Genomic DNA, 20,898 nt, shown 5'->3' on the forward strand with positions numbered 1-20,898 from the left:
AGCGAAACTACAGTTGAATCAGTATCACCTAGCTGTTGTTTGATACAGTATGTAGCGATAAAGTTTACTTACTTAACAAAATGTGTGGTTTTGATTTACTTGCAATAAAGTGTTAATATTCCTTCCGGTGCGCAGTAACTACCAAGGTCAAATAATAGCTAGTCAGTCAGCTGTGCTACTGCTGCATCAACACAGAGGCTTTAAATCTTTCACCTGAGATAATACCTTGTGTACAGACAGAACTTTGACAAAAAAAAAAGTAAAACAACAAGCTGTTAATGGGACATTTATTTAAAAAAAAAAAAAAGTTGGGAGAATCAAGAAGGCATGAAAGTAAAGTTCATGTCATTTACAGTCGAACTCAATATACCGTTAAACAGCAACAGTTATACACAAACCATTTACACAACCTGTACAAATATTTTTTCCCCGCAAATTTGCAATTTAAATTCAAAATAACTTAAATAAGCTTCTATGTAAAAGTGCAAATCCTTATATGTGGGATGTCTGTGAGTAAGACCATGGCGACTGAAAGGGTGCTTTGATGAGTTCACTGGCGATCGGGTGTTAACTTGTAAGGCATCACAAGCACATTTCAACACTGAACATTTACCGACTATACTGTCTTGAAGCACAGTCATATATTTATATATAAATGCTTTTAATGTACAACATCTACACTTTTAGTAGACTCTTGTGTAATAATGATGCCTTACGTTGCATTTCAGCTTTGCTACTGTGCACATTTGTTCTCTCATACAAATCGATATTGTAATGACTCAACTTCTGTGATTTGACAGAGAGCCCTTTCTCAACTGAGCACACCCAGCCCGGAATAAAACCACTAAAATAACGTTTGAGTTCAGTGTTTGTAGTGTTCTTGGGGTGAAAGTTTGGACAGTCAGCATGAAAGCATGGCAACAATGCGCCATTGCCTGTTTGATAGTGTTAGCTTTAATGTCACAGTTACCAGAGGCCAGCCGTATCCTGGATGAACCAGGATACGGCTGGGCAGTAGTTGTCCACAGGTTTCAGGCTTTGACAGTGCGTGCGTTTGTGTTTGTGTGTGTGTGGGGAGGTGAGGGGTCGGTGATTCTGCACAGTCACAAGGCATGAGGTGACAAAGAGTGGCAAACTGTTAATGCTGATACTTCAAAGTCTCTACAAGCATCCTCCTGATTGGTGAGGAGGGGAGCAGAAAGAACTAACTAACCCACGCACACTATTGGGCCTTACATGCTTCCGTATTAACATGCAGCCGATGAAAAAACGAGTAGGAGAGTATTATACAGCATATCTGCAAATGGAGCACTGGTCACCATGGGTTCTACTGGACAGGAGACTGGAAATGTGTTTGGTAAATAAAAAGGTGTTTAGGTATTTGCAATACAAAAGGAGAAAATAACGAGCATGGAGTCCTTGTGTGTGTGTGTGTGTGTGTGTGTGCATTTGTGACGAAAGTAACTATGACTTCTGCTCAGCTCCTGCTGCGGACTGGGCTGCACTCTCCGGTTTAAGGATCTGGTAGGTGATGAGGTACTCTGGGTAGGCCTGATGAGGGAAACATAGTAATAAATTATGACACAGCAGGTGTTTTATAATGTAGGGATGCACCGAATGTTCGGCCACCGAAATTAATCGGCCGAAAATAGCAAAAAAAGCGCTTTCGGTGTTCGACCAAAAGACCGAATAAATTTTACCAAACAATTACGTTGACATGTCGACAGTGTGGAACCATTTTAAAGTGTCAGAGAAAGACGCATAAATCGCTGTTTGTACCTGAAGAGAGGCTGTGAAGTCTTCATGTTACGCTGTACGAGAACCACATACAACATTATTTATCAAATTGCGTCAGACTTGAATGAATTTAGCACGAGGATACACGTGTGACAACGTCCGGTTTTCAAAATAAGGTGTCTATACAGGATGGAAATAAGATTAATTGGATTATATTCACAGAAAGTATAAAAGATATTACATGTGTCCATTAAAAGTAAACGGACTCATGTACTTTACTTTACTGGACCCTCTCGGGCCTCGGAGCCACACACCATATTCTGTGCAAATCCTGTGTGGAACACTGAGTAAAAAGCACATTTTGACTTTAATTTATGAAACAGTAAAAATGGCAAAAGGCAAAATAAATGGAAAAAATGTGAAAAACCTTGTTCGGTGTTCAGCAAATTCTTTCATTACATTCGGTTTCGGCTTGGCCAAGAATTTTCTTTTCGGTGCATCCCTATTATAATGTATTTTGTCTGATCAAACATAAAAGCTTCAACGGGATTTGGAGCATGACTTTTCACACGCTGGTGTCGTTGTTTACCTGCTCTCCTCTGTAGATGACATACTCGGCGTAGGCCAGGCCGTTGACGCTGGGCCGCCCGATCACTGAGTGGTGTCCCGGAGGGGCGTGGGCCATCTTCATGGCGCTGAACTGTAGGAAGGACTTCCCCAGGGTCACTCGGCAGAACAGCATCTGCCTGAGAGCGCAGATGAGAAGAAAGAGGTGGTGAAATGGGTGCAAAAATGTCTACTGTGATCTTACTGTATACTATTATATTACATATTAGATCTTTACAGCATTAATGTAAAAGCGGGATTTTTCTGTTCAGTTTTGGACTATTTTCTATCGGACTGAAACTAATGATTATTTTCATTGAGGATAAATCTGCTGATTATTTTCTCCTTTCATTTATTGACAATAGTGTGAAATGCTGTCACAATTACCCAGAGCGACAACTTCACAATGCGTGTTTTGTCTGACAAAAAGTAAAAAAAAAATATGTGAAGGTTATAGGTTAGAATAAAGTCACATTTGTGAAGCTGGAATCAACTTTATAATACTTTTATTTTGACTTTATAATCAAAATAGTCGCCAATTAATTTTCTGTCAATCAACCCTCAGACAAACTGTTGGACTTCTTCGCTGCCACTGTCTATTACTGCACTCTCTGGTGAAAGATTGCCTAATTTTTGGAAAAGGCAATCTCAGAAAGAAGCAGACAGTTTTGCAGTTGCATTGTAAATTTGAAGGATTTATTCAGGCTGTTAAACTGACGTAAAACCGACGTGAAGCAAATAAAAGACGGAAGCTAAAGCCTACCGATCACACCGTAAAAGTGAACCACTGCATTACCGGACTACCGAGAAAGAGGACAACGATATTAAGGATCAACACTGTTTCTTTAAAACTGGGTAGGTCTCTGTTCACTATTACAAATCATTAAAAAGCAGAACAGCAGGGCTTTATTACGTTGCATTCAGTAGGAAGATAGCTAGAGTCAGCTAACTAACATTTCATTAGGAACAATCCACATCCTACATTTTTATGGATTTGTTTTAGGTTTTGGAAAGAGAATAAATCGTACTTCTCCTTTCAACCTGTCTGGGTAGCAACTGTAACTATTACAAGTGCCCCAGGAACAGCGTTTGACCAGATCTTGGAAAAATACGGCAAAAGAAAGCCAGAAAACGAGTCATTTGGGTAGTTTAATTAATAACAAAACATCTCTTATAAACTCTATATATGTTTGTCTGTAAAATGTTAGTAAGTAAGTGACTAGTAACTAAGGGTGCCAGGTAAATGTAGTGAAATAAAAATATTCCCCACTTAGATGTAGTGGAGTATAAGTACAAAGTAGAATTACTAGAAAATATTTTAGTAGAAGTACACTGTACTGTGCACCATCTGGTCGAGGTTAAGTTACCTGTGGCACAGATAGCAGGATCGGTCTTTGTGCGTCGGGCAGCCCGTGCCTCCACCGATGCCGTAGACGTACTGATTGCTCTTTGAGGAGTTCTCCGCAAAGTAGATGCCTGCTCCAAACATCCCTCCTATGTATGCGTGGCGCTCATCAAAGCCTTTGTGGATAATGGCGTTGATGAACGGGGAACCTGAATCAAGACGTGACAGAATGATATTATATACACAATAAGTAATTTGTAAACGGACGCCTGACAAACAGAAATCAAAAGTGTGTTTACACGGAGCTAAACTCTTGTTTGAATGAGACTAACTACTCCTGATGCTGACACACAGAGTAAACAGGTGGTGTGACAGAGGGTGTGGTTACCGTGAAACAACATCCGCTCATTGTGGTGGTTGTGGTTCTCATCTGCGATCTCCTTCTGCCGGTGGGTGTAACGTTCCCTTAGCTTCTTATTTACCACCTTCTGAATCTGTGGGGAACAAATGTGACACATATCAAGCAAGATGTTGGGCGGCATGTCGGTTATTAATACTATCTACCAAAGAAATAGTCCCTTTAAAAGCTGCTGTGTGGTTCAGACAGAACAAGTACGGAGAGATTCCTGGTTCAGACCTTGATGATGTTGTATTTGCTGAACACACCGCCAGCGTTGCCTCCGTCTCTGTGCTCTCTGATGGTGCTCTGCATCTGAGGGACACACACACGACAAAAACACAGTGACTTTCTACCAGCTATTAGCAAACGGTCTGCACATTTTTGCTTCTCAGTTTATGAATCAGTTTTTTACCAGCCACGTACAGCGGCTGCTTGAATCTACACATTTTTCTATGATGTAGTTATTTTAAATGCCATCACGTAGGATCATCAGTTTACAATCAAGAGTGAAAAATCATTATAGGAAATGTTTAAAGCATGCATAGATTTTTAGATCCTGTCTAAATACAAATTTCTGAACTCTAGCTTCTGTTGAAAAAAATAATAATGTAGACTGAACCCGACTCACCTCCTCCTCCACAGACTGGTACTCCTTGTCGTCTGGGGCGAGGTCTATCAGGATGGTGCCCTGATTGGCACAATGGAATGTCAGGTAGGGGTTGGCACCTGAAAAACAACAACACAGTTACTCACTGGCTAACGGGTGTTAGCTTGTAAGGCATCACACGCATACAGTCTTTCGCTGTGGAGGGCCACACTCTTTCTGGCTTTAGTTTTTGGGACAGATACCCAAAAGTTATATTTAAATAATAATAATACATTTTATTTATAGTATAGAATTTAAGAGGAAGACCACAGAGAAGAGAATTACAATAACCAATGTGGGAGGTAAGCAGGTTGTGAACGAGAATGGCTGTACTAGTTAGTGAGAAAGATGGACGGAGGCAATAAATGTTGCGTAAATGGAAGTAAGCAGACCGTACGACATCAGTGGAGGAGGAAACTAAGGAGTTATCAATAGCCGCTTTCACACAGAGATTCTGCAATAAACCCGGAAAGAACGCTTCACGTAGCGCTCTAGCTTTCCGGGTTACCTCCACTGAGTCCGCCTACGCCGCGGCTGCCGGAGCTCATCGGGTCAATTTTCAAAATAAAATACCCTGTGCAGATTCCCGATCGTAAAACAATAAACACTGTCAAAACACACAAAAAGAAACCATTTAACTACGTAGCCTACTTAATCATAGTAGAAGAACAAAAGCAAGCACTGACTGCCAAATCAATGAAATCTAAACATGTCAGCAAAATCGGGCAGGCAAAATGCTCTTATTCTGAAATGCTCCCCTCATGGATATGCAGCCTCAAGTTGACGGAATAAAACGGGAGCAGAGAGAGCTGTGGAGAAGGAAGTAGAAGCACAAAAATGAAAAATAAACAAGTCTATGTTGAAACACATCCAGTGGACACCGGGGGACCTAACAAAGCCGTGCTGCAGCTGAAGTCGGTGGATTTAGGCCGATAAAAGAAGAAAGCAAAAGCTTGAAACGTCACTCCTGTTCCGGCATGTGGCTTTTCACACAGACATCGTTCCGCCTCTGTTACTACCAACATTCCCGGCTCAGAGGCGGATCAAATCGGACCCCCCCTTTCCGGCTCGGTACCTTTCACGCAGCGCGGCGCCGTATTGCCATACTAATCCCGGAAAATTAGGCAGTGTGAAAGCGCCTATAGGTACGAGAAAAACTGTCAGGTTTTGTCAAAGTGTCAAAGGTGACACAGTGAAAATGACTTTGGTGACTATGTGGTAGTAAAAAAAACCCAATTCTCTCTACAGAAAAACAAAAAAGATGCCTCCTTACCTTGCTGGCCGCCCAGCAGCCTCTCAACACCCTTAATAAGTTTGTGTCGGTGGCCATAAGCATTAATTCCAATCTCCTTCAGCTCCTCGTGACCCATATCAGCCAGCACATCCAGGGTGATCTGGAAAAAGAAAACAATACATTATAATTAATATATTAGATTGATGATATTAAAACATGGAAAAACAGGGCGTATCTAAAAGTCAAAAAGATGGTATGTGCAAACTAATCTCAGTATCTGCCGATCAGTAGACTGTTTGTGCTGAATCTGATCATCTTCACAGGACTGTTTCTCTAAACCCACTGGATTTAAAATGTTGGGATGTTACATCATCGTCTGGGATTGACTGAATGACAGACATTAAATACTGATGTGAAATTGGTGGATAAAGTTGTAGAGTAAGTATATTTAGTATTTTTGAGATAGCTGACCTGCTCCCTCTCAAAGATGTCCCTCAGGTGCTCCAGGCCCAGGCTCTTCATGAACTGACTTATATTCATGTCCAGCATTGCCACTAGGAAAAACAGGAAGTTAGAGTTGAATGAAAACAGGGTTCATGCACATTTTCCTCATAAAACTCCCACAAAATGTCCAGATTCAGTTTCTGTATTCACCAGCTTTGTAAACTGACCAGTAGTGTTGTAGTCAAGACCGCCCAAACCGAGACCAAGTCAACACCAGAGTTTATCAAGACCGAGACGAGACCAAGGCTGCGTTCGAAATGGAACGCAGTTGCCTCGCTGCCGTAACACTTCACTTTCAAGTGAAGGCAGCTCTGTTCGCATTGGTTTCAAACAGCCTTCTAGGGCAGCACTTACAGAAACCTCAGAAATCATACTGAACAAACTTGGTTGGTTACAGTCACAGACTAATATTATAGTTCAGTGTTTAGTTCTCGCTAGATTTTCAAAACTCAAAGCGAGAAAACTACTAAAAACCTTTAAAAACATATATTTGTTTACAAATTCAGCTTGTTTGTCCGCCATCTTAACCAGTTTTTGAAAGCTCCGGTGGCCGCAACCTCGTTGCTTTATGGGTAATAGTCAGCATCGATGCTGCCTTCAAAACTGGCCGTTACTGGGGCAGCTTGAAGGCATCTCAGAAGACAGGAAGAGATCAATGCCTCGCTGTCCTGTTAGACACCTTCTGAGACAGCAGTTTAGCCTGTTTCGAACACAGCCCAAGACTTTTAGGGGCTGAGACCAAGTCGAGACCAAAACCAGTTCCCCTGGTAACTGATCTGAAAGATCCACATTCCCATTGTAACACCCACTTACAAACACTTAGAGCTGAAATCAACGTAAGCCTCTTTATTCAACGCTCCTTTTCCATGTTTACCATCGCGGGGAGGGGTGACAGTCGTTAATGGGAACAACACATTTTTAATTAGGGTTATTGGTTCCATTTGAAGCAGTTTATTTTAAATCCAGTCTAAAGTTAGGATCTTAACAAATAAATCAGACTATGCAAAAGCAATTTATTGATATTTCCAAAGATATGGTCTTGAGACCAAGACCGGTCTCGAGTACTACAACACTACTGACCAGTAATCAATTTGATAAGTGCTACAAACTTACTTTCCCCTTCCTTGCGGTCGGTGCCTGTGGCTCCATCTGCCACTCCGGACGACCCGGAGGCGGCGGCGGCAGCCAGCTCAGTGAGCGGCCCGGCCAGGTTGTCTATGCTGCTGGCGGCCGACAGACAGGAGGGCGTTGAGGCGGGGGAAATGACTGAGGCGCTGACCACTGTGGCCTGGGGCTTAAAGCAGCTGGGCAGGGCGTCTGGTGGCATGGCGTCCATCAGCAGGGCCCGGATATCGTCAGCCTGCAGGGACGGCGAAGTAAATTCCAGCAGATTTATTTACTGTACGTTACTGCTACGTGTTGTATGAAGCGAAAACATTGACTTTTCTATTTCATATAAATCATTTTCACACCACTTATCTAGGCCTGAAAAACTAATTCACAGAAATTCCAAAGCTGCCAGCGTCTGTTTGACAGAAGCGGTTACCGTGGCCAGGTCCAGAGCAGTCTGGCCCTCTTGGTTCTTCATGGTGGGGTCGGCTCCATGAGCCAGCAGCAACGCACAGAGCTGTGTACGACCCTTCTGGGCCGCCTCGTGGAGGGGTGTGAACGCCCATTTGTCTGTAGCATTCACACACGTATTGTACTTGATCAGCAGGGCTGCAATGTCCACATGCTGTGAGGAAGAGAGGCGACAGAGGACGAGTCAGTGTTTGAACCACGATATAAAATAAAGTGAAATGTAAGTTTACCATACCATTCATAGTAGCTGAAGGTAAGACCACAAACACAACTATCTTTTAGTTTAAAAACATAGTTACACATTCACAGTCTTGAGCTTCCTGTTTGAGAACGGCTTTAAGCTTTTTCACTGTGTAAATCAAACAGAACAGGACCTGTATTTGACCGGTAATATGTGTGTGTGTTCATGTTGCTGACCCCATATGATGCAGCATTATGAAGAGGGATAAGGCCTCCTTTGTCCTGGGCGTTGACATCAGCCCCGTGCTCCAGCAGATACTCTGCTACCTCAAGGTTGTTGTAGCCGGCTGAGAAGGAGGAACAGGAATTAAACAACCAGACAAACAAAAGCACAAAGCAGCATCAGAGACAAGGTTGCAAGCTTATTTAAAAGGACGTCCCTGTGTATGTGTATACTTGAATTCAGTACAAAGAAGACAAAATCAGAAACATGTCAGAGCGGCTGATCACCTGCGAGGTGGAGCGGTGTGGAGTTGCGTCCCTGTGTGTCTCGGCAGTTAATGTTCTCCGGGGAGCAGAGTTTCTGGACTCGGGCCAGGCAGCCCTTCTTAGCAGCATCCAGCAGGGCGGCATCACCCCTCAGCAGGTCCTGGATGTCTGTGTCTCCATCTTTCACCATGTCCAGCGGCATGTTGCCGTCACGGTTCTTCTTGGATGGGTCGGCTCCATGCTGAACAGAAGAGTTTGGGTTTTGTGTGGCTTCACGGGACAAAGCAATAAATTTCCCCCTCGTAATATTTATCTAACTAAGTAACACAAATGAATGTACAACAATAACAGATCCTCACTTTGAGAAGCAGTTTGCAGATCTCATATTTGCCTTTGGCTGCAGCCTCGTGAAGCGGTGTGAATTTCCACAGGTCGGCCACATTGACTGAAGCCCCGTGTCTCACCAGCAGCTCAGCCACTTCATAGTGACCGTAAGAGCATGCGTTGTGGAGAGGAACCAGACCACTGGAGGAAAAACAGAAGGGAAAAAGTTTAAATTAAATACCAGCTCTAAACCGACAAATAGTTAAGCTGGTAGTTTAAGATCTCACCCCTTGTCTTTGGCATGGACATCAGCTCCATGGTGTAGCAGGTATTCAACGACAGCCACTCGGTTGTAACCAGCGGCAAAGTGGAGAGGAGTGGAGTGGCGGCCCTCCAAGTCCCGGCAGTTTACATTCTGGGGGGTGCAGAGTTGCTGCCATACACAGAGACAAAATAAAATTTTGTCAATCTGTAAACTGAGTTTACAGTTAAAATGGGGTCATTTGCAACCCACTGCTAGTAGTGCGAAAAGGAAAAACAGTGCACAATAATGATTTGTTATAATAATTAATCCATAGGAAAGTAGTAGGCAAGTGAAAATTGTCTTTAAATAAAAACAAAACAAAAAAACAAATCTAAAAATCAAACTGCTGGTACAAAAAAAATCACCAAACTTACTTGCACTGTATCCAGATCCCCTGCTTTGGCCGCCTCCAGAAATCTGTAGTCCACATCCGAATTACGTGTGGGAACATTTTCTGGGGGAAACAAAATAAAGAAATATCAATGCAAAGAAAAAAAAAATCCCTTCCAAACAGTATTAATCAAATGAAATCCCTTGATCAGGGTTAAAAAAATCTGGTAAACCTCTCTGAAGGCATGTGTGTCTAGCAACCCATTAATTAATTTGAGCAATGAGCACCTAAATTCACTCAAGTGATATGCATACTAAAACATACTGGATGTATTTTAAAGGTTGTAATATTTTAAACTCAACTCTAACCAGGGACAGGGGTTGCAAATTAGTCATGGCTAGAAACCTGTATGCATGGCATCTGCTTTGTATACTTTCTAAAGTAATGTCTCCTGCATTTGTAACTGTCAAATAAACAAATAAAATAAAATATAGACTACAAAATCTGCCTCATCTTGGGTGAAGTCATTTAATATTGGTGGAGTGCATTTGCATTCTTGACGTTCAGAAATCAAACCTAAATGCAAACAGAAGCAATGCGGTTGTGATTACCGTTAAGAATCTGTTGTACAGCCTCGTTGCCCATCTGAGCAGCAGTGAAACCCTGCAGAGACACGATGGACGGGTCGGCCCCGTAGCTCAGCAGCAGCTTGCAGGTCTGGATGTGACCAGCCAGCGCAGATCTATGAAGAGCTGTCTGACCCAGCGTGTCCACAGCGTTTACCTAGAGTCAGAGGATGTGGAGTTAATTTTGAGCTGCTGAAAATTAATTCAACCCAGCCAGATTTACATTATCTAAATATCATTTTACATCAAAACAACAGACCTTTGCACCATGTTTCTGCAGCACCTCCAGGATATCATTGTGAGCTCTCTCAGCAGCAACATGCAAGGGAGTCATAAAGCTTAAAGACAAAACAGGAAGTTAAGAGCCATGCCAGTGGATACCCTTGTGTTGTATTTTGAGACTCTATTTTCTTCTTAGAAACTTAATCTGCTTTTAACATGCAAACTTTCTCTCTTGTTGTTAGATTACATTTGTTTGTTTTCTATGTCGATGACATCAACTTGTTGTCTTTTTAGTTTTAAGTCAATGCTGTGTACTTACTCTTTGTTCTTCTCATTGATGTTGGCTCCTTTACGCAGCAACAACTCGGTCACCTGCTTCCTCTTCGGGTGGGGGGAAGCCACAGCACAGTGCTAAAATACACGTAATCCGATATCAGTCAAAGACCTGCCGACTCTGGGCAAATGTTTTGAGTAAATGCAAATCCGCGGGAACTTTAGCCAATCACATACAACTAACTAACTGGCTGCGCGTCATCATTAATCAAACAGTGCTGGCAAGATCATTGTTAATTCATTAAATGAATTTTCTTTTTTTTGGAATCAACAGATTTCGAAGGACCAATGAGAAAGCTCTATTAGCAGTGTCTAAGCAGTGATTTTAATTTCCACGCTGCACTCAAATATTAGTAGTCATGCTTGGTTCTGACCAGAGCTGTCTCGTTGGTCTGAGGATGTTTGAAGCTGATGATCTCTAGAGCCAGGGTCTTCTTCACTTTGGCCATGTCTGCCTCCCGGGCTGCCTGCAGCAGCGAGTGACCTTTGAACTCATCTGCATGGAGGAGAAAGAGAAGTTAATTGAAAATTATGTCCATGGTGTGATTATTATTATTTTTTTTAAACGCTGTCGGCTGCTTATTGTCAACAGCTATTGCTTAGTACCTATTATGTATACTGTGTCGGTGTGAGTAAACGGTTACTATCATCATTATGCATTTACGTCTGCCGTGTGACAGAGAGCACTCACAGGTGAGCCTTTCTTTCAGTTCCGGGGTGGGGGCCATGTCCACGGCGCTCTTGCTGTGACAGTTTAGTAGGGTGGGGTCGGCCCCGTGGCTCAGCAGCAAGGAACAGACCTCCACTCGGTTCTTGGACGCTGCCTCGTGGAGAGGAGTAAACTGCCACAAGTCCATGGCGTTGACGCAGGCTCCGTGCTGTAGAGAGAACAGCACATCAAGAGCACAGAATGAACTGCTGCTTCCCAGATCTCAGTATCTGACAAAACATTTTTGAACATCTGATTTGAGTGAATTATTACTTGCTCCTGATTAGTTTGTTATTTTAATTCCTGGTTAAAGTGGTTTCCAAGAGATGGGTTACCATGTGAGAAAAATATTATATTACAAATTTATGGCAGTTTACACCAATTCGTATGCTGTGACATTTTTCAGTAACGTTCCTAACGCAGGCAAGTTTGACTTTGTTGTCTACTTACTTTAAGCAGAAGCTCAGTGACCTCAAAGTGACCATATGAGCAGGCATTGTGAAGAGGAACCAGGCCACTGCAGGACAAGACATTCGGGTTAAGTGCCACATATTATGACTGAATGACAAACCAATTGTTTCCTATCTGAAAAAGTGTCTCACCCTTTGTCCTTGGCATGAACATCAGCTCCATGCTGGAGAAGGAGCTGAACGATGCGCACCCGGTTGTAGCCGGCAGCCAGGTGGAGGGGCGTCGACTGAAAGAGAGGACAGCTTGTTAGCAGACACAGATGGCCGGCTGGTTTAGTGTGCACTGCCTTCGACGGCCACGGGAGCAAGCGGCTGATTAGGGCCAGAAGCAATGTGCTACGGCAGGCTATGCTCTGTGAGTTGCGGATGAATGGCAGGTTTCATGATGCAAGGTCAGTGGAGTTTGTGGGCAAATCCAGCGACAGAATTCATTTGATGTCGTTACTGTGTCTGACCTGAGCGGGTGACAACAAAGCAACTTCAACCTCATTACTCATCTGCCTCGACTTCCATTTGACAGTGTCAGCAAGAGAAAAAGTTATTCCGAGGTCTTTGGGATTAAAATTAGGTTTTGTGTGGTTAGATGAAAAGAAATAACTGCTAGTGAATCTGTTAAGACTATTAAATTCAAAATGGCTGGGTAGAAATTACGGCTGGGTGATGATAGCTGGTTCTTTTGATTTGTTAAATCCTCCATTTACTTCAAGAGTACAGGGCATTCAGGTAGCCATTTAGTCATAGAAAATATAATATACGCAAAACTTCTTCTCTTTAAAACTTCTGTGAATGTTAGTTTTGAGTTTTGGTTCATAAATATTTAATTATTTAAATTATTATTTATTATTTTTGTTTAAAAAGCTGAACTGGCACTAAATAGAATAAGATTTGATAGGAAGCTATCGACCCCCAACCGTAACAGGATGCAAAGAAGCTCCAATAAGCAGGCTGAGCGTTTGAGTAAGCATCTTCAGCCAAGGAAAAGTTAGTCTAAGCAAAGCTGCAAATCCAACTTCAGCGGCATTTGTTCTCTATTCAAAAGTCTAGCTCAGGACAAGCTTACAATCAAAAGGAGGGACTTCATTCATTTCAGTTTCCATGCAGTGATATTAATATAAACATAAAATACTTGAAAGCCAACTGTTAGATCTCCAGCCACGGTGACAAAATCAAGATGGGTGAGAGTGTCAAATCATGGAGGCATCATTCAGTGCGGGACGACACGAGCAATCAAAAGTCATTAGCATTGAGGGTAGCATAGCACTAGAATGACACTAGGTGACAAATGTTGTCCATTCATAACTGCATAGCAACTGATCCAAAAGGGAACGTGAAGTAGACACAGGTTTCACAGACACTTATTCAGGATTTGCTTGACAAAATGCAAAAGGAGCAGGCTGTCAGGCATGCATGAGTGATCATCAAAAATGAATGAAAACAAAAGCCAAATCAGATACTGACTGACGAGCAGGTGATTAAAAGTTGGAGAAGTGTGGGTGAGTGTGCAAGGAGAGGACAGACGCTGAAAAAAGCAGGCAAGTGGACATTTTGAGCTCCTCTCCAAATCCAAAGAAGATGAGTTGTCACCATCCCGCCTCACTCCCTCACTCATTCGTTCACATGCCACGCATACACACAAACAAACACGCATCCACGCACAGAGGAGCATCAGGGTAGGATACATGAGTGACCCGAACACCCAGGTCCATGATGTGCAATTAACAAGTAACAGCCAGCTTATTGGTCAAATAAAAACAATGGATTAAAAAGGAATAAAACAAAAACAAGAACAACAACAAAAAAAATTGAGATCACAACAGTGCATCAATCAAGTGGCCGTTATCAAGGTCAACTTACCAGCATTTTTTGGGATGTTGACTGATCGACAAATGTTGCCAGAGTCACACGGAAAACAAAATGAAACAAAAATTACAAAATGACAGTATCTTTTCACAGCAATTCCTCTCTCCCCTCTTCAGTCAATGAAACAAAAGCCCTGCTTATAAATCACTGCTTGAGCCGTCAAACATGGTTTTGAGATTCAGGGTAAGTGTGACTTCTCCTCGGTTTCCTCTGGGGCTTTGTGAAAAGGCAAGGACTGGTTAATGGTGTCCGCTGGTTAAATCCCAGACCAAATTTACATTGGCATACTGGCTTAGATCATGCAGACTCTAAATATACTGTAAAGGAGGCAGGGGAGGAGCAAAACTTTAGCTGCTGTTGAAGAAAATGTGGTTAGGAATAAATTAAATATGCCAACGCTGATATATGGTTAGTGACAAAGGATTTTTTTGGCGTAGTGAAGTTACGCTTTTTTGTGAGTTATTTATAAAGACACAGGAAATACTTCAATAATTTCTAAGAAAGGTACACGCACGACAAATTAACACCCCCCCCTCCCACACACACACACACAAACTCGCACAAAAACAATTTGAGTAATTACATCAGTGCTTGGCACGACATGGGTATGAAATACAAAAACAATCCTTCACCTAAAATAGCAATGCTAAACGCTGACGTTTGGAAAATAAGTGCTACGTGTGTCTCTAGTCCACAAAGAGAGAACACAAAATGAATGTCTAAAGTACCACACCGTGATCTAATCACTGCTTGTAAGCAATCTGTGAAGAATGCATTTTGTTTTCTCCTCTGAGAAAACTTGTGAACGTACATAGATGTTAGGTTCACAAATAGCTTTGTTCCAGCATCTAGCATGGAAAAGTGATTATGGGGGAAAAAGAGACAATATATTGCCTGCGAGACCCCTTGGTCCACACAATGTTAAAAAATTATAAATAACGATAAACACTAAACTATTTACTAGCCTAACTGACAGAATCATCAAGCACCTGACAACACAAAGCTGAACCTAGAAGATTAAAGCGGTTGGTGAAAGTTGAGAGGTTTATAAATCCTCTTTATATCTACACCACACAAACTAATCCATCCATAATCAGACTGTAGAGTGTGTTTCTTTACTCACACACTGTCTGAAAAAACCTCTAAATATTTTTTGTCAAGAACGTTTTAATACAAAGTGCAAGGAGTAAAACTCCGCACGACATGTTGTATCAAAGGAGTGATGGCCGATATCTGTTTGGTGTGATATGGTGTGTTACTGGTGGCTCATTTACCTTGCGGCCATCGCTGGCGTGGCAGTTGACATTTAATGGAGTCAGCAGTGCCATCAGCTTTTCTTCATTTCCACTTCTGTAATTACATGGTTGAAAAGACTGGCGTTATTAAGTATTCTCCATCAAAAGCACTATTCCCTGGGATTTTAAAGGAGATTCTGTAATTTAAATGTCATTCCTCGGGATTTCACGGATGAATGCAACACTGGATGAAACCGAGTACTACTTTTTTGGTGCCGAAGATGAAAATAACGGTCTGTTTTAAGAGCTGTACATCATGTGTATATTGCAGCTGTGTACTCTGAGGTGTATTTATTTCTCCTGCGTTTAATGTGTGTTAACTGTTACTTTTCCTGGAAGAGCACACTACTCACCAGTATCGTTTATAACTGTGGTTAAAAACTTGTGTGATACTGTCATGAGATCGCCTTCTTACTGTACCGTACCACTTCATTGAAAGCCACAAACACGGCTAACAATGTCCTCTCTTATAGTAATGTTAAATTGAAACCCCATGAGCAGAAAGTAACAGCTATGTAGTTGTCTGACTCTTGCGGGATATGTGTGTAATAACCAGTCAGGCTGACACTCACCTTGCTGCTTCCAGAAGTTCATCCTTCTTGTATTCACCTGGATGAAAATAAACATTCAAATTAGAGCTAGGCTTGGCACAGACTTTGCATAAATATTAGCATGTATTTTGTTTTATTAGCCTACAATGTTACCGCGAAATGCCTGCTTCAGTGTAAGTACAGCATATTGACGCCAGGACTGAATCACGTGTACCTTCTCTTGCGTGAATGCTGTCTATCTGAGCATCACATTTTGACTATTGGTTACATTTAATAATGATAATCTGCAAACTGAAGCTTTATTTAGTCCTGTATTCATATGTCAACAGCAGTAAAAGTGTAGGTTAAATGTATAATATTGTTAATGTGAGCAATAAGCAGCGGAGAGGGACTGACCGGTTAGCACGGCCTTGGCTGAAGAGTCCGCTAGATCCAAAGCAGATTTCCCATCTGTGTTGCGGATGTTTGGATCAGCTCCGTGCTGGAGTAACACTGTGAGAGGTGCAGATAAAAGAAAATACTTTATTCTTAAATCTTTCACATTCCCCTTGTGTGTCACCCAGTATGCTGATTGTCTAAGTTGGTTACACAGCAAACAAACATTTTGGTTGTTTGCTAAATTAAATTCCTGTCACCACCCCTCACATACTTTAATAACCTTTGGCTCAAAGTCTTTACCTTCTTTAGCCAGTTGTCAAGCTTTTCAAGAACCTACGCTAAATTCCAACTGATGACACTTAGGGCTAGAACAGTCTAGAAAAACAGTCGACACAGATTTGCTAAATTTCAACACAATCAACACGGATCCTTACCAATGCAAACATCTATCTTTCCCTTGATGGCAGCCTCATGTAACGGAGTGTAGTTCCAGTTATCTCTGGCGTTGGGGTCTGCACCCTGACACAAGAGGAGGCTGACAACTTCAGCATGGCCGAACGAGCAGGCATTATGCAGCGGGATAAGTCCTCCGTCATCCCTGGCGTGAACATTGGCCCCTGTCTGCAGGAGGTGCTCCACCACGTCTTTTCTGCCAAAACCTGAAAGAGGATTAAAACGCATGTTTTTCCTCGATTTAAGGTTAGGAGTGATTGCACTTACACTGTAACCTGGATATACCATCTAAAAGAGCTTCAGAATAATCAGAACCAGAGCCTGACTCATTTATCAGCCAATGTGAGCTAACAGTAGTTAAATCGGTATCTGCATTTGTAACAGCTGATAAATAAACTCTCTTTGCATTACAAATTGTTGAAAAAGTTGCACGTTCTAGCAGCAAATATTCATTGATGTGCTTTTGTTTATTTGTAATCTCTCTGTATGTAATCTTTTTTTAAATAATCCACTCGGGAACAGGTATTATGGCCCCCAAAATATAACAGCTTTCAATACCAGCCTGTTTTAAGTGCTGTTTAACCAGAAAAAGAGGTCTACTATCCAAATATTCATTGATGCGCTTTTGTTTATTTGTAATCTCTCTGTATGTAATCTTTTTTTAAATAATCCACTCAGGAACAGGTATTATGGCCCCCAAAATATAACAGCTTTCAATACCAGCCTGTTTAAGTGTTGTTTAACCAGAAAAAGAGGTCTACTATCCAAATATTCAAAATATCGAGTTATAAATGGGCTCTTTTTCACTTTAATATCGCATTAAAAACGGGCTCTTAGTAAGTTAAAGGATATAATGCTTATTTATGTACTACAGCATCAGAATAAACATAGCTCCCCAGCCATTATTTACCTGACAGCTGTTTGTTTTTTTTGCATTAATGCTGTTCAGGAGAACTTATATTGTAAATGAAATATATATTACAGATTAGCAGCTACGTTAAATGTCGCCTTGTGTTGCTTAGCTTTATGTTTTGATGGGGAAGCTGGAGAGACGTTCACGGCACGTCTGTTTGGAGAGCGTCGCATTAGCTGGTTAGCACTAACTTGACCAGGCTATAAATTCAGACCTGATAAACTGAAGTTGCATTTCACGTTTTCAGAAATGCAATAGTCACATTAGGAGTAAACACGTTGACCAAAACATCAGCTAGCTATCCGTCACGGCTCGTTATCTACCGTTACAAAACATAATGCTGCGGTATCGCTAGCACAGCTCGTCTTTACCCGCAGCGAAATGAAGGGGGGTAGATTTGCGGCCAGCCATGTCCTTCGCGTTTACATTCACCGAATCGACAAGTCTCTTTACTCTGGATACATCTCCGTTGCGACAGGCCTCGAACAACTCCCTGAAAGCGCCGCCGATGCCGCTGCTACCGTCGATGGGGCTGGCGGCTCCGGAGCCGGGGCTGGAGACGCTGCTGCTGCCGCCGCCGGAGGTTGTCGTGGAGAAGCTCGCGCTGCTGGCCAGCACCGGGGCGGGCAGGTCCGGGGAGGCCACGGCCATCTCGATCCCTCCGCTGCATTCCCTCTCGTTCTCCGGGGGTACGACGGCCGAAGCCAGCAGAGCCATCGGCGGGGAGGCCGGAGGAGCGCCTGAAATAGCGCTGTTTCTCGGCGGAGACTGTAAAACACTCTGCTGTTGTTGCTGCTGCGATGAGCGACGAGGCACCGCCATTACAGCAGCTCTCGGGCAACGACAATAAAGAGCTGCTCCTCCTTTCCGGTGAAAGTGGTCGCGTTTCCTGTCAGCTGTTTACTCGCAGTGGAGGGCGGCTACCTGTCGAGAACCCCCTCGATTACAATTTATTTACAAAGAGGTGCACAGATCACACAATCGTGCGCATGGCTTAAAAAGTCGCGATGAAGTACCTGCATGCGCTTTTGTTATGAACATGCAGTTTCTTCCCACAAGCCGTCACTCTGATGAACAGCTGATTTCTGACTCACAGTGTCAGGAACAATTCCTGTGCAATAACCCAGTAGCTCTGTCTCTAATCAGCACCTGTTTACTGGTTTCCACTTATTATTTATTTATTCACCATTCTCTATTTCAGTGCTGTTCATACTATGTTCATACTATGTCATATTGTATATACTGTGTACCAATACACCTACCTCAGGTCATAAGGTCATAGGTTTTATTTATTTTTTCCAGCATCCTTTGCACTATGATGGATCACACTGTGTACATGTGTACATGTATGCATATGTGTACCTGTATATCATATCCACCTTCAACATGTACATAATGAGAATAGTTTACTCCTGCATCCTTTGTACTCTGAACACTGCACTATTTGTCAATATGTCTATATTGTTTTGTTCATAGTGTGTATCTTAGTGTTGTCTATACTGTAGTTTGTGTCTGATTTTATTTTATTATTGTGTTATGGTATTATTGTATAAGTAAGCACATTGTGAGCAATGTACAATCCTGAGACAAATTCCTCGTATGTGTACACATACCTGGCAATACAACTGATTCTGATTCTGATTTTCTTGGAAATGCAGATTCTTTTCTTTATGAGGCTAAAGTTCATTCAGCCTTTTATCCTCATGTCTCCTCCTTCATGCACACGAACATTTGGATCTCAGGAATACATAAGAACCACAGCAGGCGGACTTTATTTCTGGTGCTGTCTGCAAATCATACTGATCAGCTTTAGCAGAAGTCCTAATATAAAACTGTAATTCTGCATTGAAAATGTTACTTAAGTGAAACTAGGGCTAGGAAATAAAACAATATAATGATAATTACCGCGCTATATTTTTTCTCAATAGAAATTAATAGTTAATTCATTTGAATCAGGAAGGAATCAGTTTTTAATTTTTCTATTAAGATATTTATTTTATTGAGGAAAAGGGAATAAAAAGTGTTTTTTTTCTTAATTTATTCATGCATATTTGTTTACTCATTAAATATTATGATATAATTGTTTTGAATGTTCTACCTCATCCACTGTTTGGTCTCAAATGTTTGTTTTGACCATAAAGACCACAATTAGCCATCATCTGGTGTCTTCAACTTTCATGCAGAAGCAAAAATCGGATTGATTTGACATTTATCGTGATAATAATCGATATCAAATGATTTTTTTTTTATCCTGACAACATTTTTGACCCACCCCTAAGTAAGTATAATCAGGAAAATGTACTTGAAGTATTAAAAATAAAGGTACTGAATGTGGAATGAAACATGTCCTGTGACTGTTATACTATTATATCCTGAGATTATTAGGGCCTGTTACTCATTCATTCATGTAAAAGCAGGATTTTGTTGTAGTTGGTTTAAGTGGAGCTCCTTTTGAACTCTTCTGTAACAGCTCATTTTCATTTCGATTTCACCCGCTGATTGTTAGAAAAAATTCAGAAAATTGTGAGAAATGCTGTCAAAATTAGTCAGAGCCCAAAGTGACACTGTCATAATGCTTTATTTTGCCCAGAAATACTCAAGTGAAGTAGATAGTATGATGACCACTTTCGCATTTTTGGCAAAAAATGTGGGTGTTTTAGTTATTGCAATTTCGTGATATAGAAGCTCAATTTGCATTTTCTGTTCTTAAAGGCTGCATTATAGTTAACAGATTTCTGTGCTTATTTGTCTATTCTTTACAGTGAAATGTACTCCCATTACTTTATTCTCGTGTACCGGTCTTCTCAAGAACAGGGGAAGCACCAGTACTCCTTCCTCAAAGTGCTATCACAATATATCAGTCCAAAGAGGCATTTTGTATAATATTTCATTGCTCAGGCCCAGAAAAACAACATGTGAATCATTAAAAGGCTCTACGTTTAGCTTTGAAATTATGGTCCACATACTTCTGACCAGGTAGCTTCAGACACTTCATCGGACCTCCAGTACTAAGTGAATCAACAGTAGAATATAATTCAAACATAATAGGCCTAATCATTGTAGTGACAGGTTAAAAACGTCGTTTGCCTCTTTTACAGGGTATAAAGTTTCTGACTCGTGCTTTCCAAAAGGGCAAATTTGTACAATTCAGTGAGTCAAGGAGGCAGATTTATACTGAAAAAATATCTGACGTTTTATTCGAAATACAAAACAACTACTGTACTTCCTATTGCTGTATGAGATGGTCATAAATCTGTTGCTCCATGTCTTGCTTACTTAATATTTTACCGCTGGACACACTAATGACATTTATCTGAGACAAACATAAAATATTACTAAATGAAACACACACACAAAAAATAATATAACTTACAAATATGAAATTATGCTAAAAATTAACCATATTT

General features: G+C 41.5%; 1 protein-coding gene across 2 annotated transcripts; it reads right to left on the bottom strand.

Moving 5' to 3' along the window:
* Positions 1-270: 270 nt before the first annotated feature.
* On the bottom strand, positions 271-18,347 carry LOC119891475 (poly [ADP-ribose] polymerase tankyrase-1). 2 transcript variants are annotated; one of them, XM_038703150.1, is made up of 28 exons: positions 17,863-18,347; positions 16,560-16,784; positions 16,144-16,239; positions 15,769-15,805; positions 15,176-15,251; positions 13,896-13,916; positions 12,174-12,268; positions 12,022-12,088; positions 11,554-11,740; positions 11,237-11,358; positions 10,849-10,940; positions 10,567-10,645; positions 10,293-10,464; positions 9,725-9,804; positions 9,334-9,479; positions 9,082-9,247; positions 8,744-8,963; positions 8,471-8,580; positions 8,019-8,207; positions 7,586-7,832; positions 6,440-6,522; positions 6,008-6,128; positions 4,717-4,814; positions 4,326-4,400; positions 4,077-4,182; positions 3,711-3,897; positions 2,327-2,483; positions 271-1,551 (listed from the first exon to the last, which is right to left on the bottom strand). In XM_038703150.1, exons 1-28 carry the CDS (start codon positions 18,311-18,313, stop codon positions 1,465-1,467), a joined length of 3,792 nt encoding a protein of 1,263 aa, XP_038559078.1. In that variant the 5' UTR covers positions 18,314-18,347; the 3' UTR covers positions 271-1,464. The 2 variants fall into 2 exon arrangements, with proteins under 2 accessions (XP_038559078.1, XP_038559079.1); XM_038703151.1 differs by lacking the exon at positions 13,896-13,916.
* Between the last annotated feature and the right edge of the window lie 2,551 nt (positions 18,348-20,898).

The sequence above is a fragment of the Micropterus salmoides genome, unplaced genomic scaffold (genome assembly GCF_014851395.1).
Source record: "Micropterus salmoides isolate LMB-PRFRI ecotype aquatic unplaced genomic scaffold, ASM1485139v1 Ms_hic_scaffold_7, whole genome shotgun sequence".
NCBI lineage: Eukaryota > Metazoa > Chordata > Actinopteri > Centrarchiformes > Centrarchidae > Micropterus > Micropterus salmoides.

What these genes read in the sequence shown, in the direction of transcription:
- LOC119891475 (XM_038703150.1), bottom strand. Translation starts at nt 18,313, where the DNA reads ATGGCGGTGCCTCGTCGCTCATCGCAGCAGCAACAACAGCAGAGTGTT. An exon ending in GTTCATGCCAAGGACAAAGG is followed by an intron (nt 12,089 to 12,173) that starts GTGAGACACTTT and finishes CTTGTCCTGCAG; the next exon opens with TGGCCTGGTTCCTCTTCACA. An exon ending in TCCTGCTATCTGTGCCACAG is followed by an intron (nt 2,484 to 3,710) that starts GTAACTTAACCT and finishes CTGCGCTCTCAG; the next exon opens with GCAGATGCTGTTCTGCCGAG.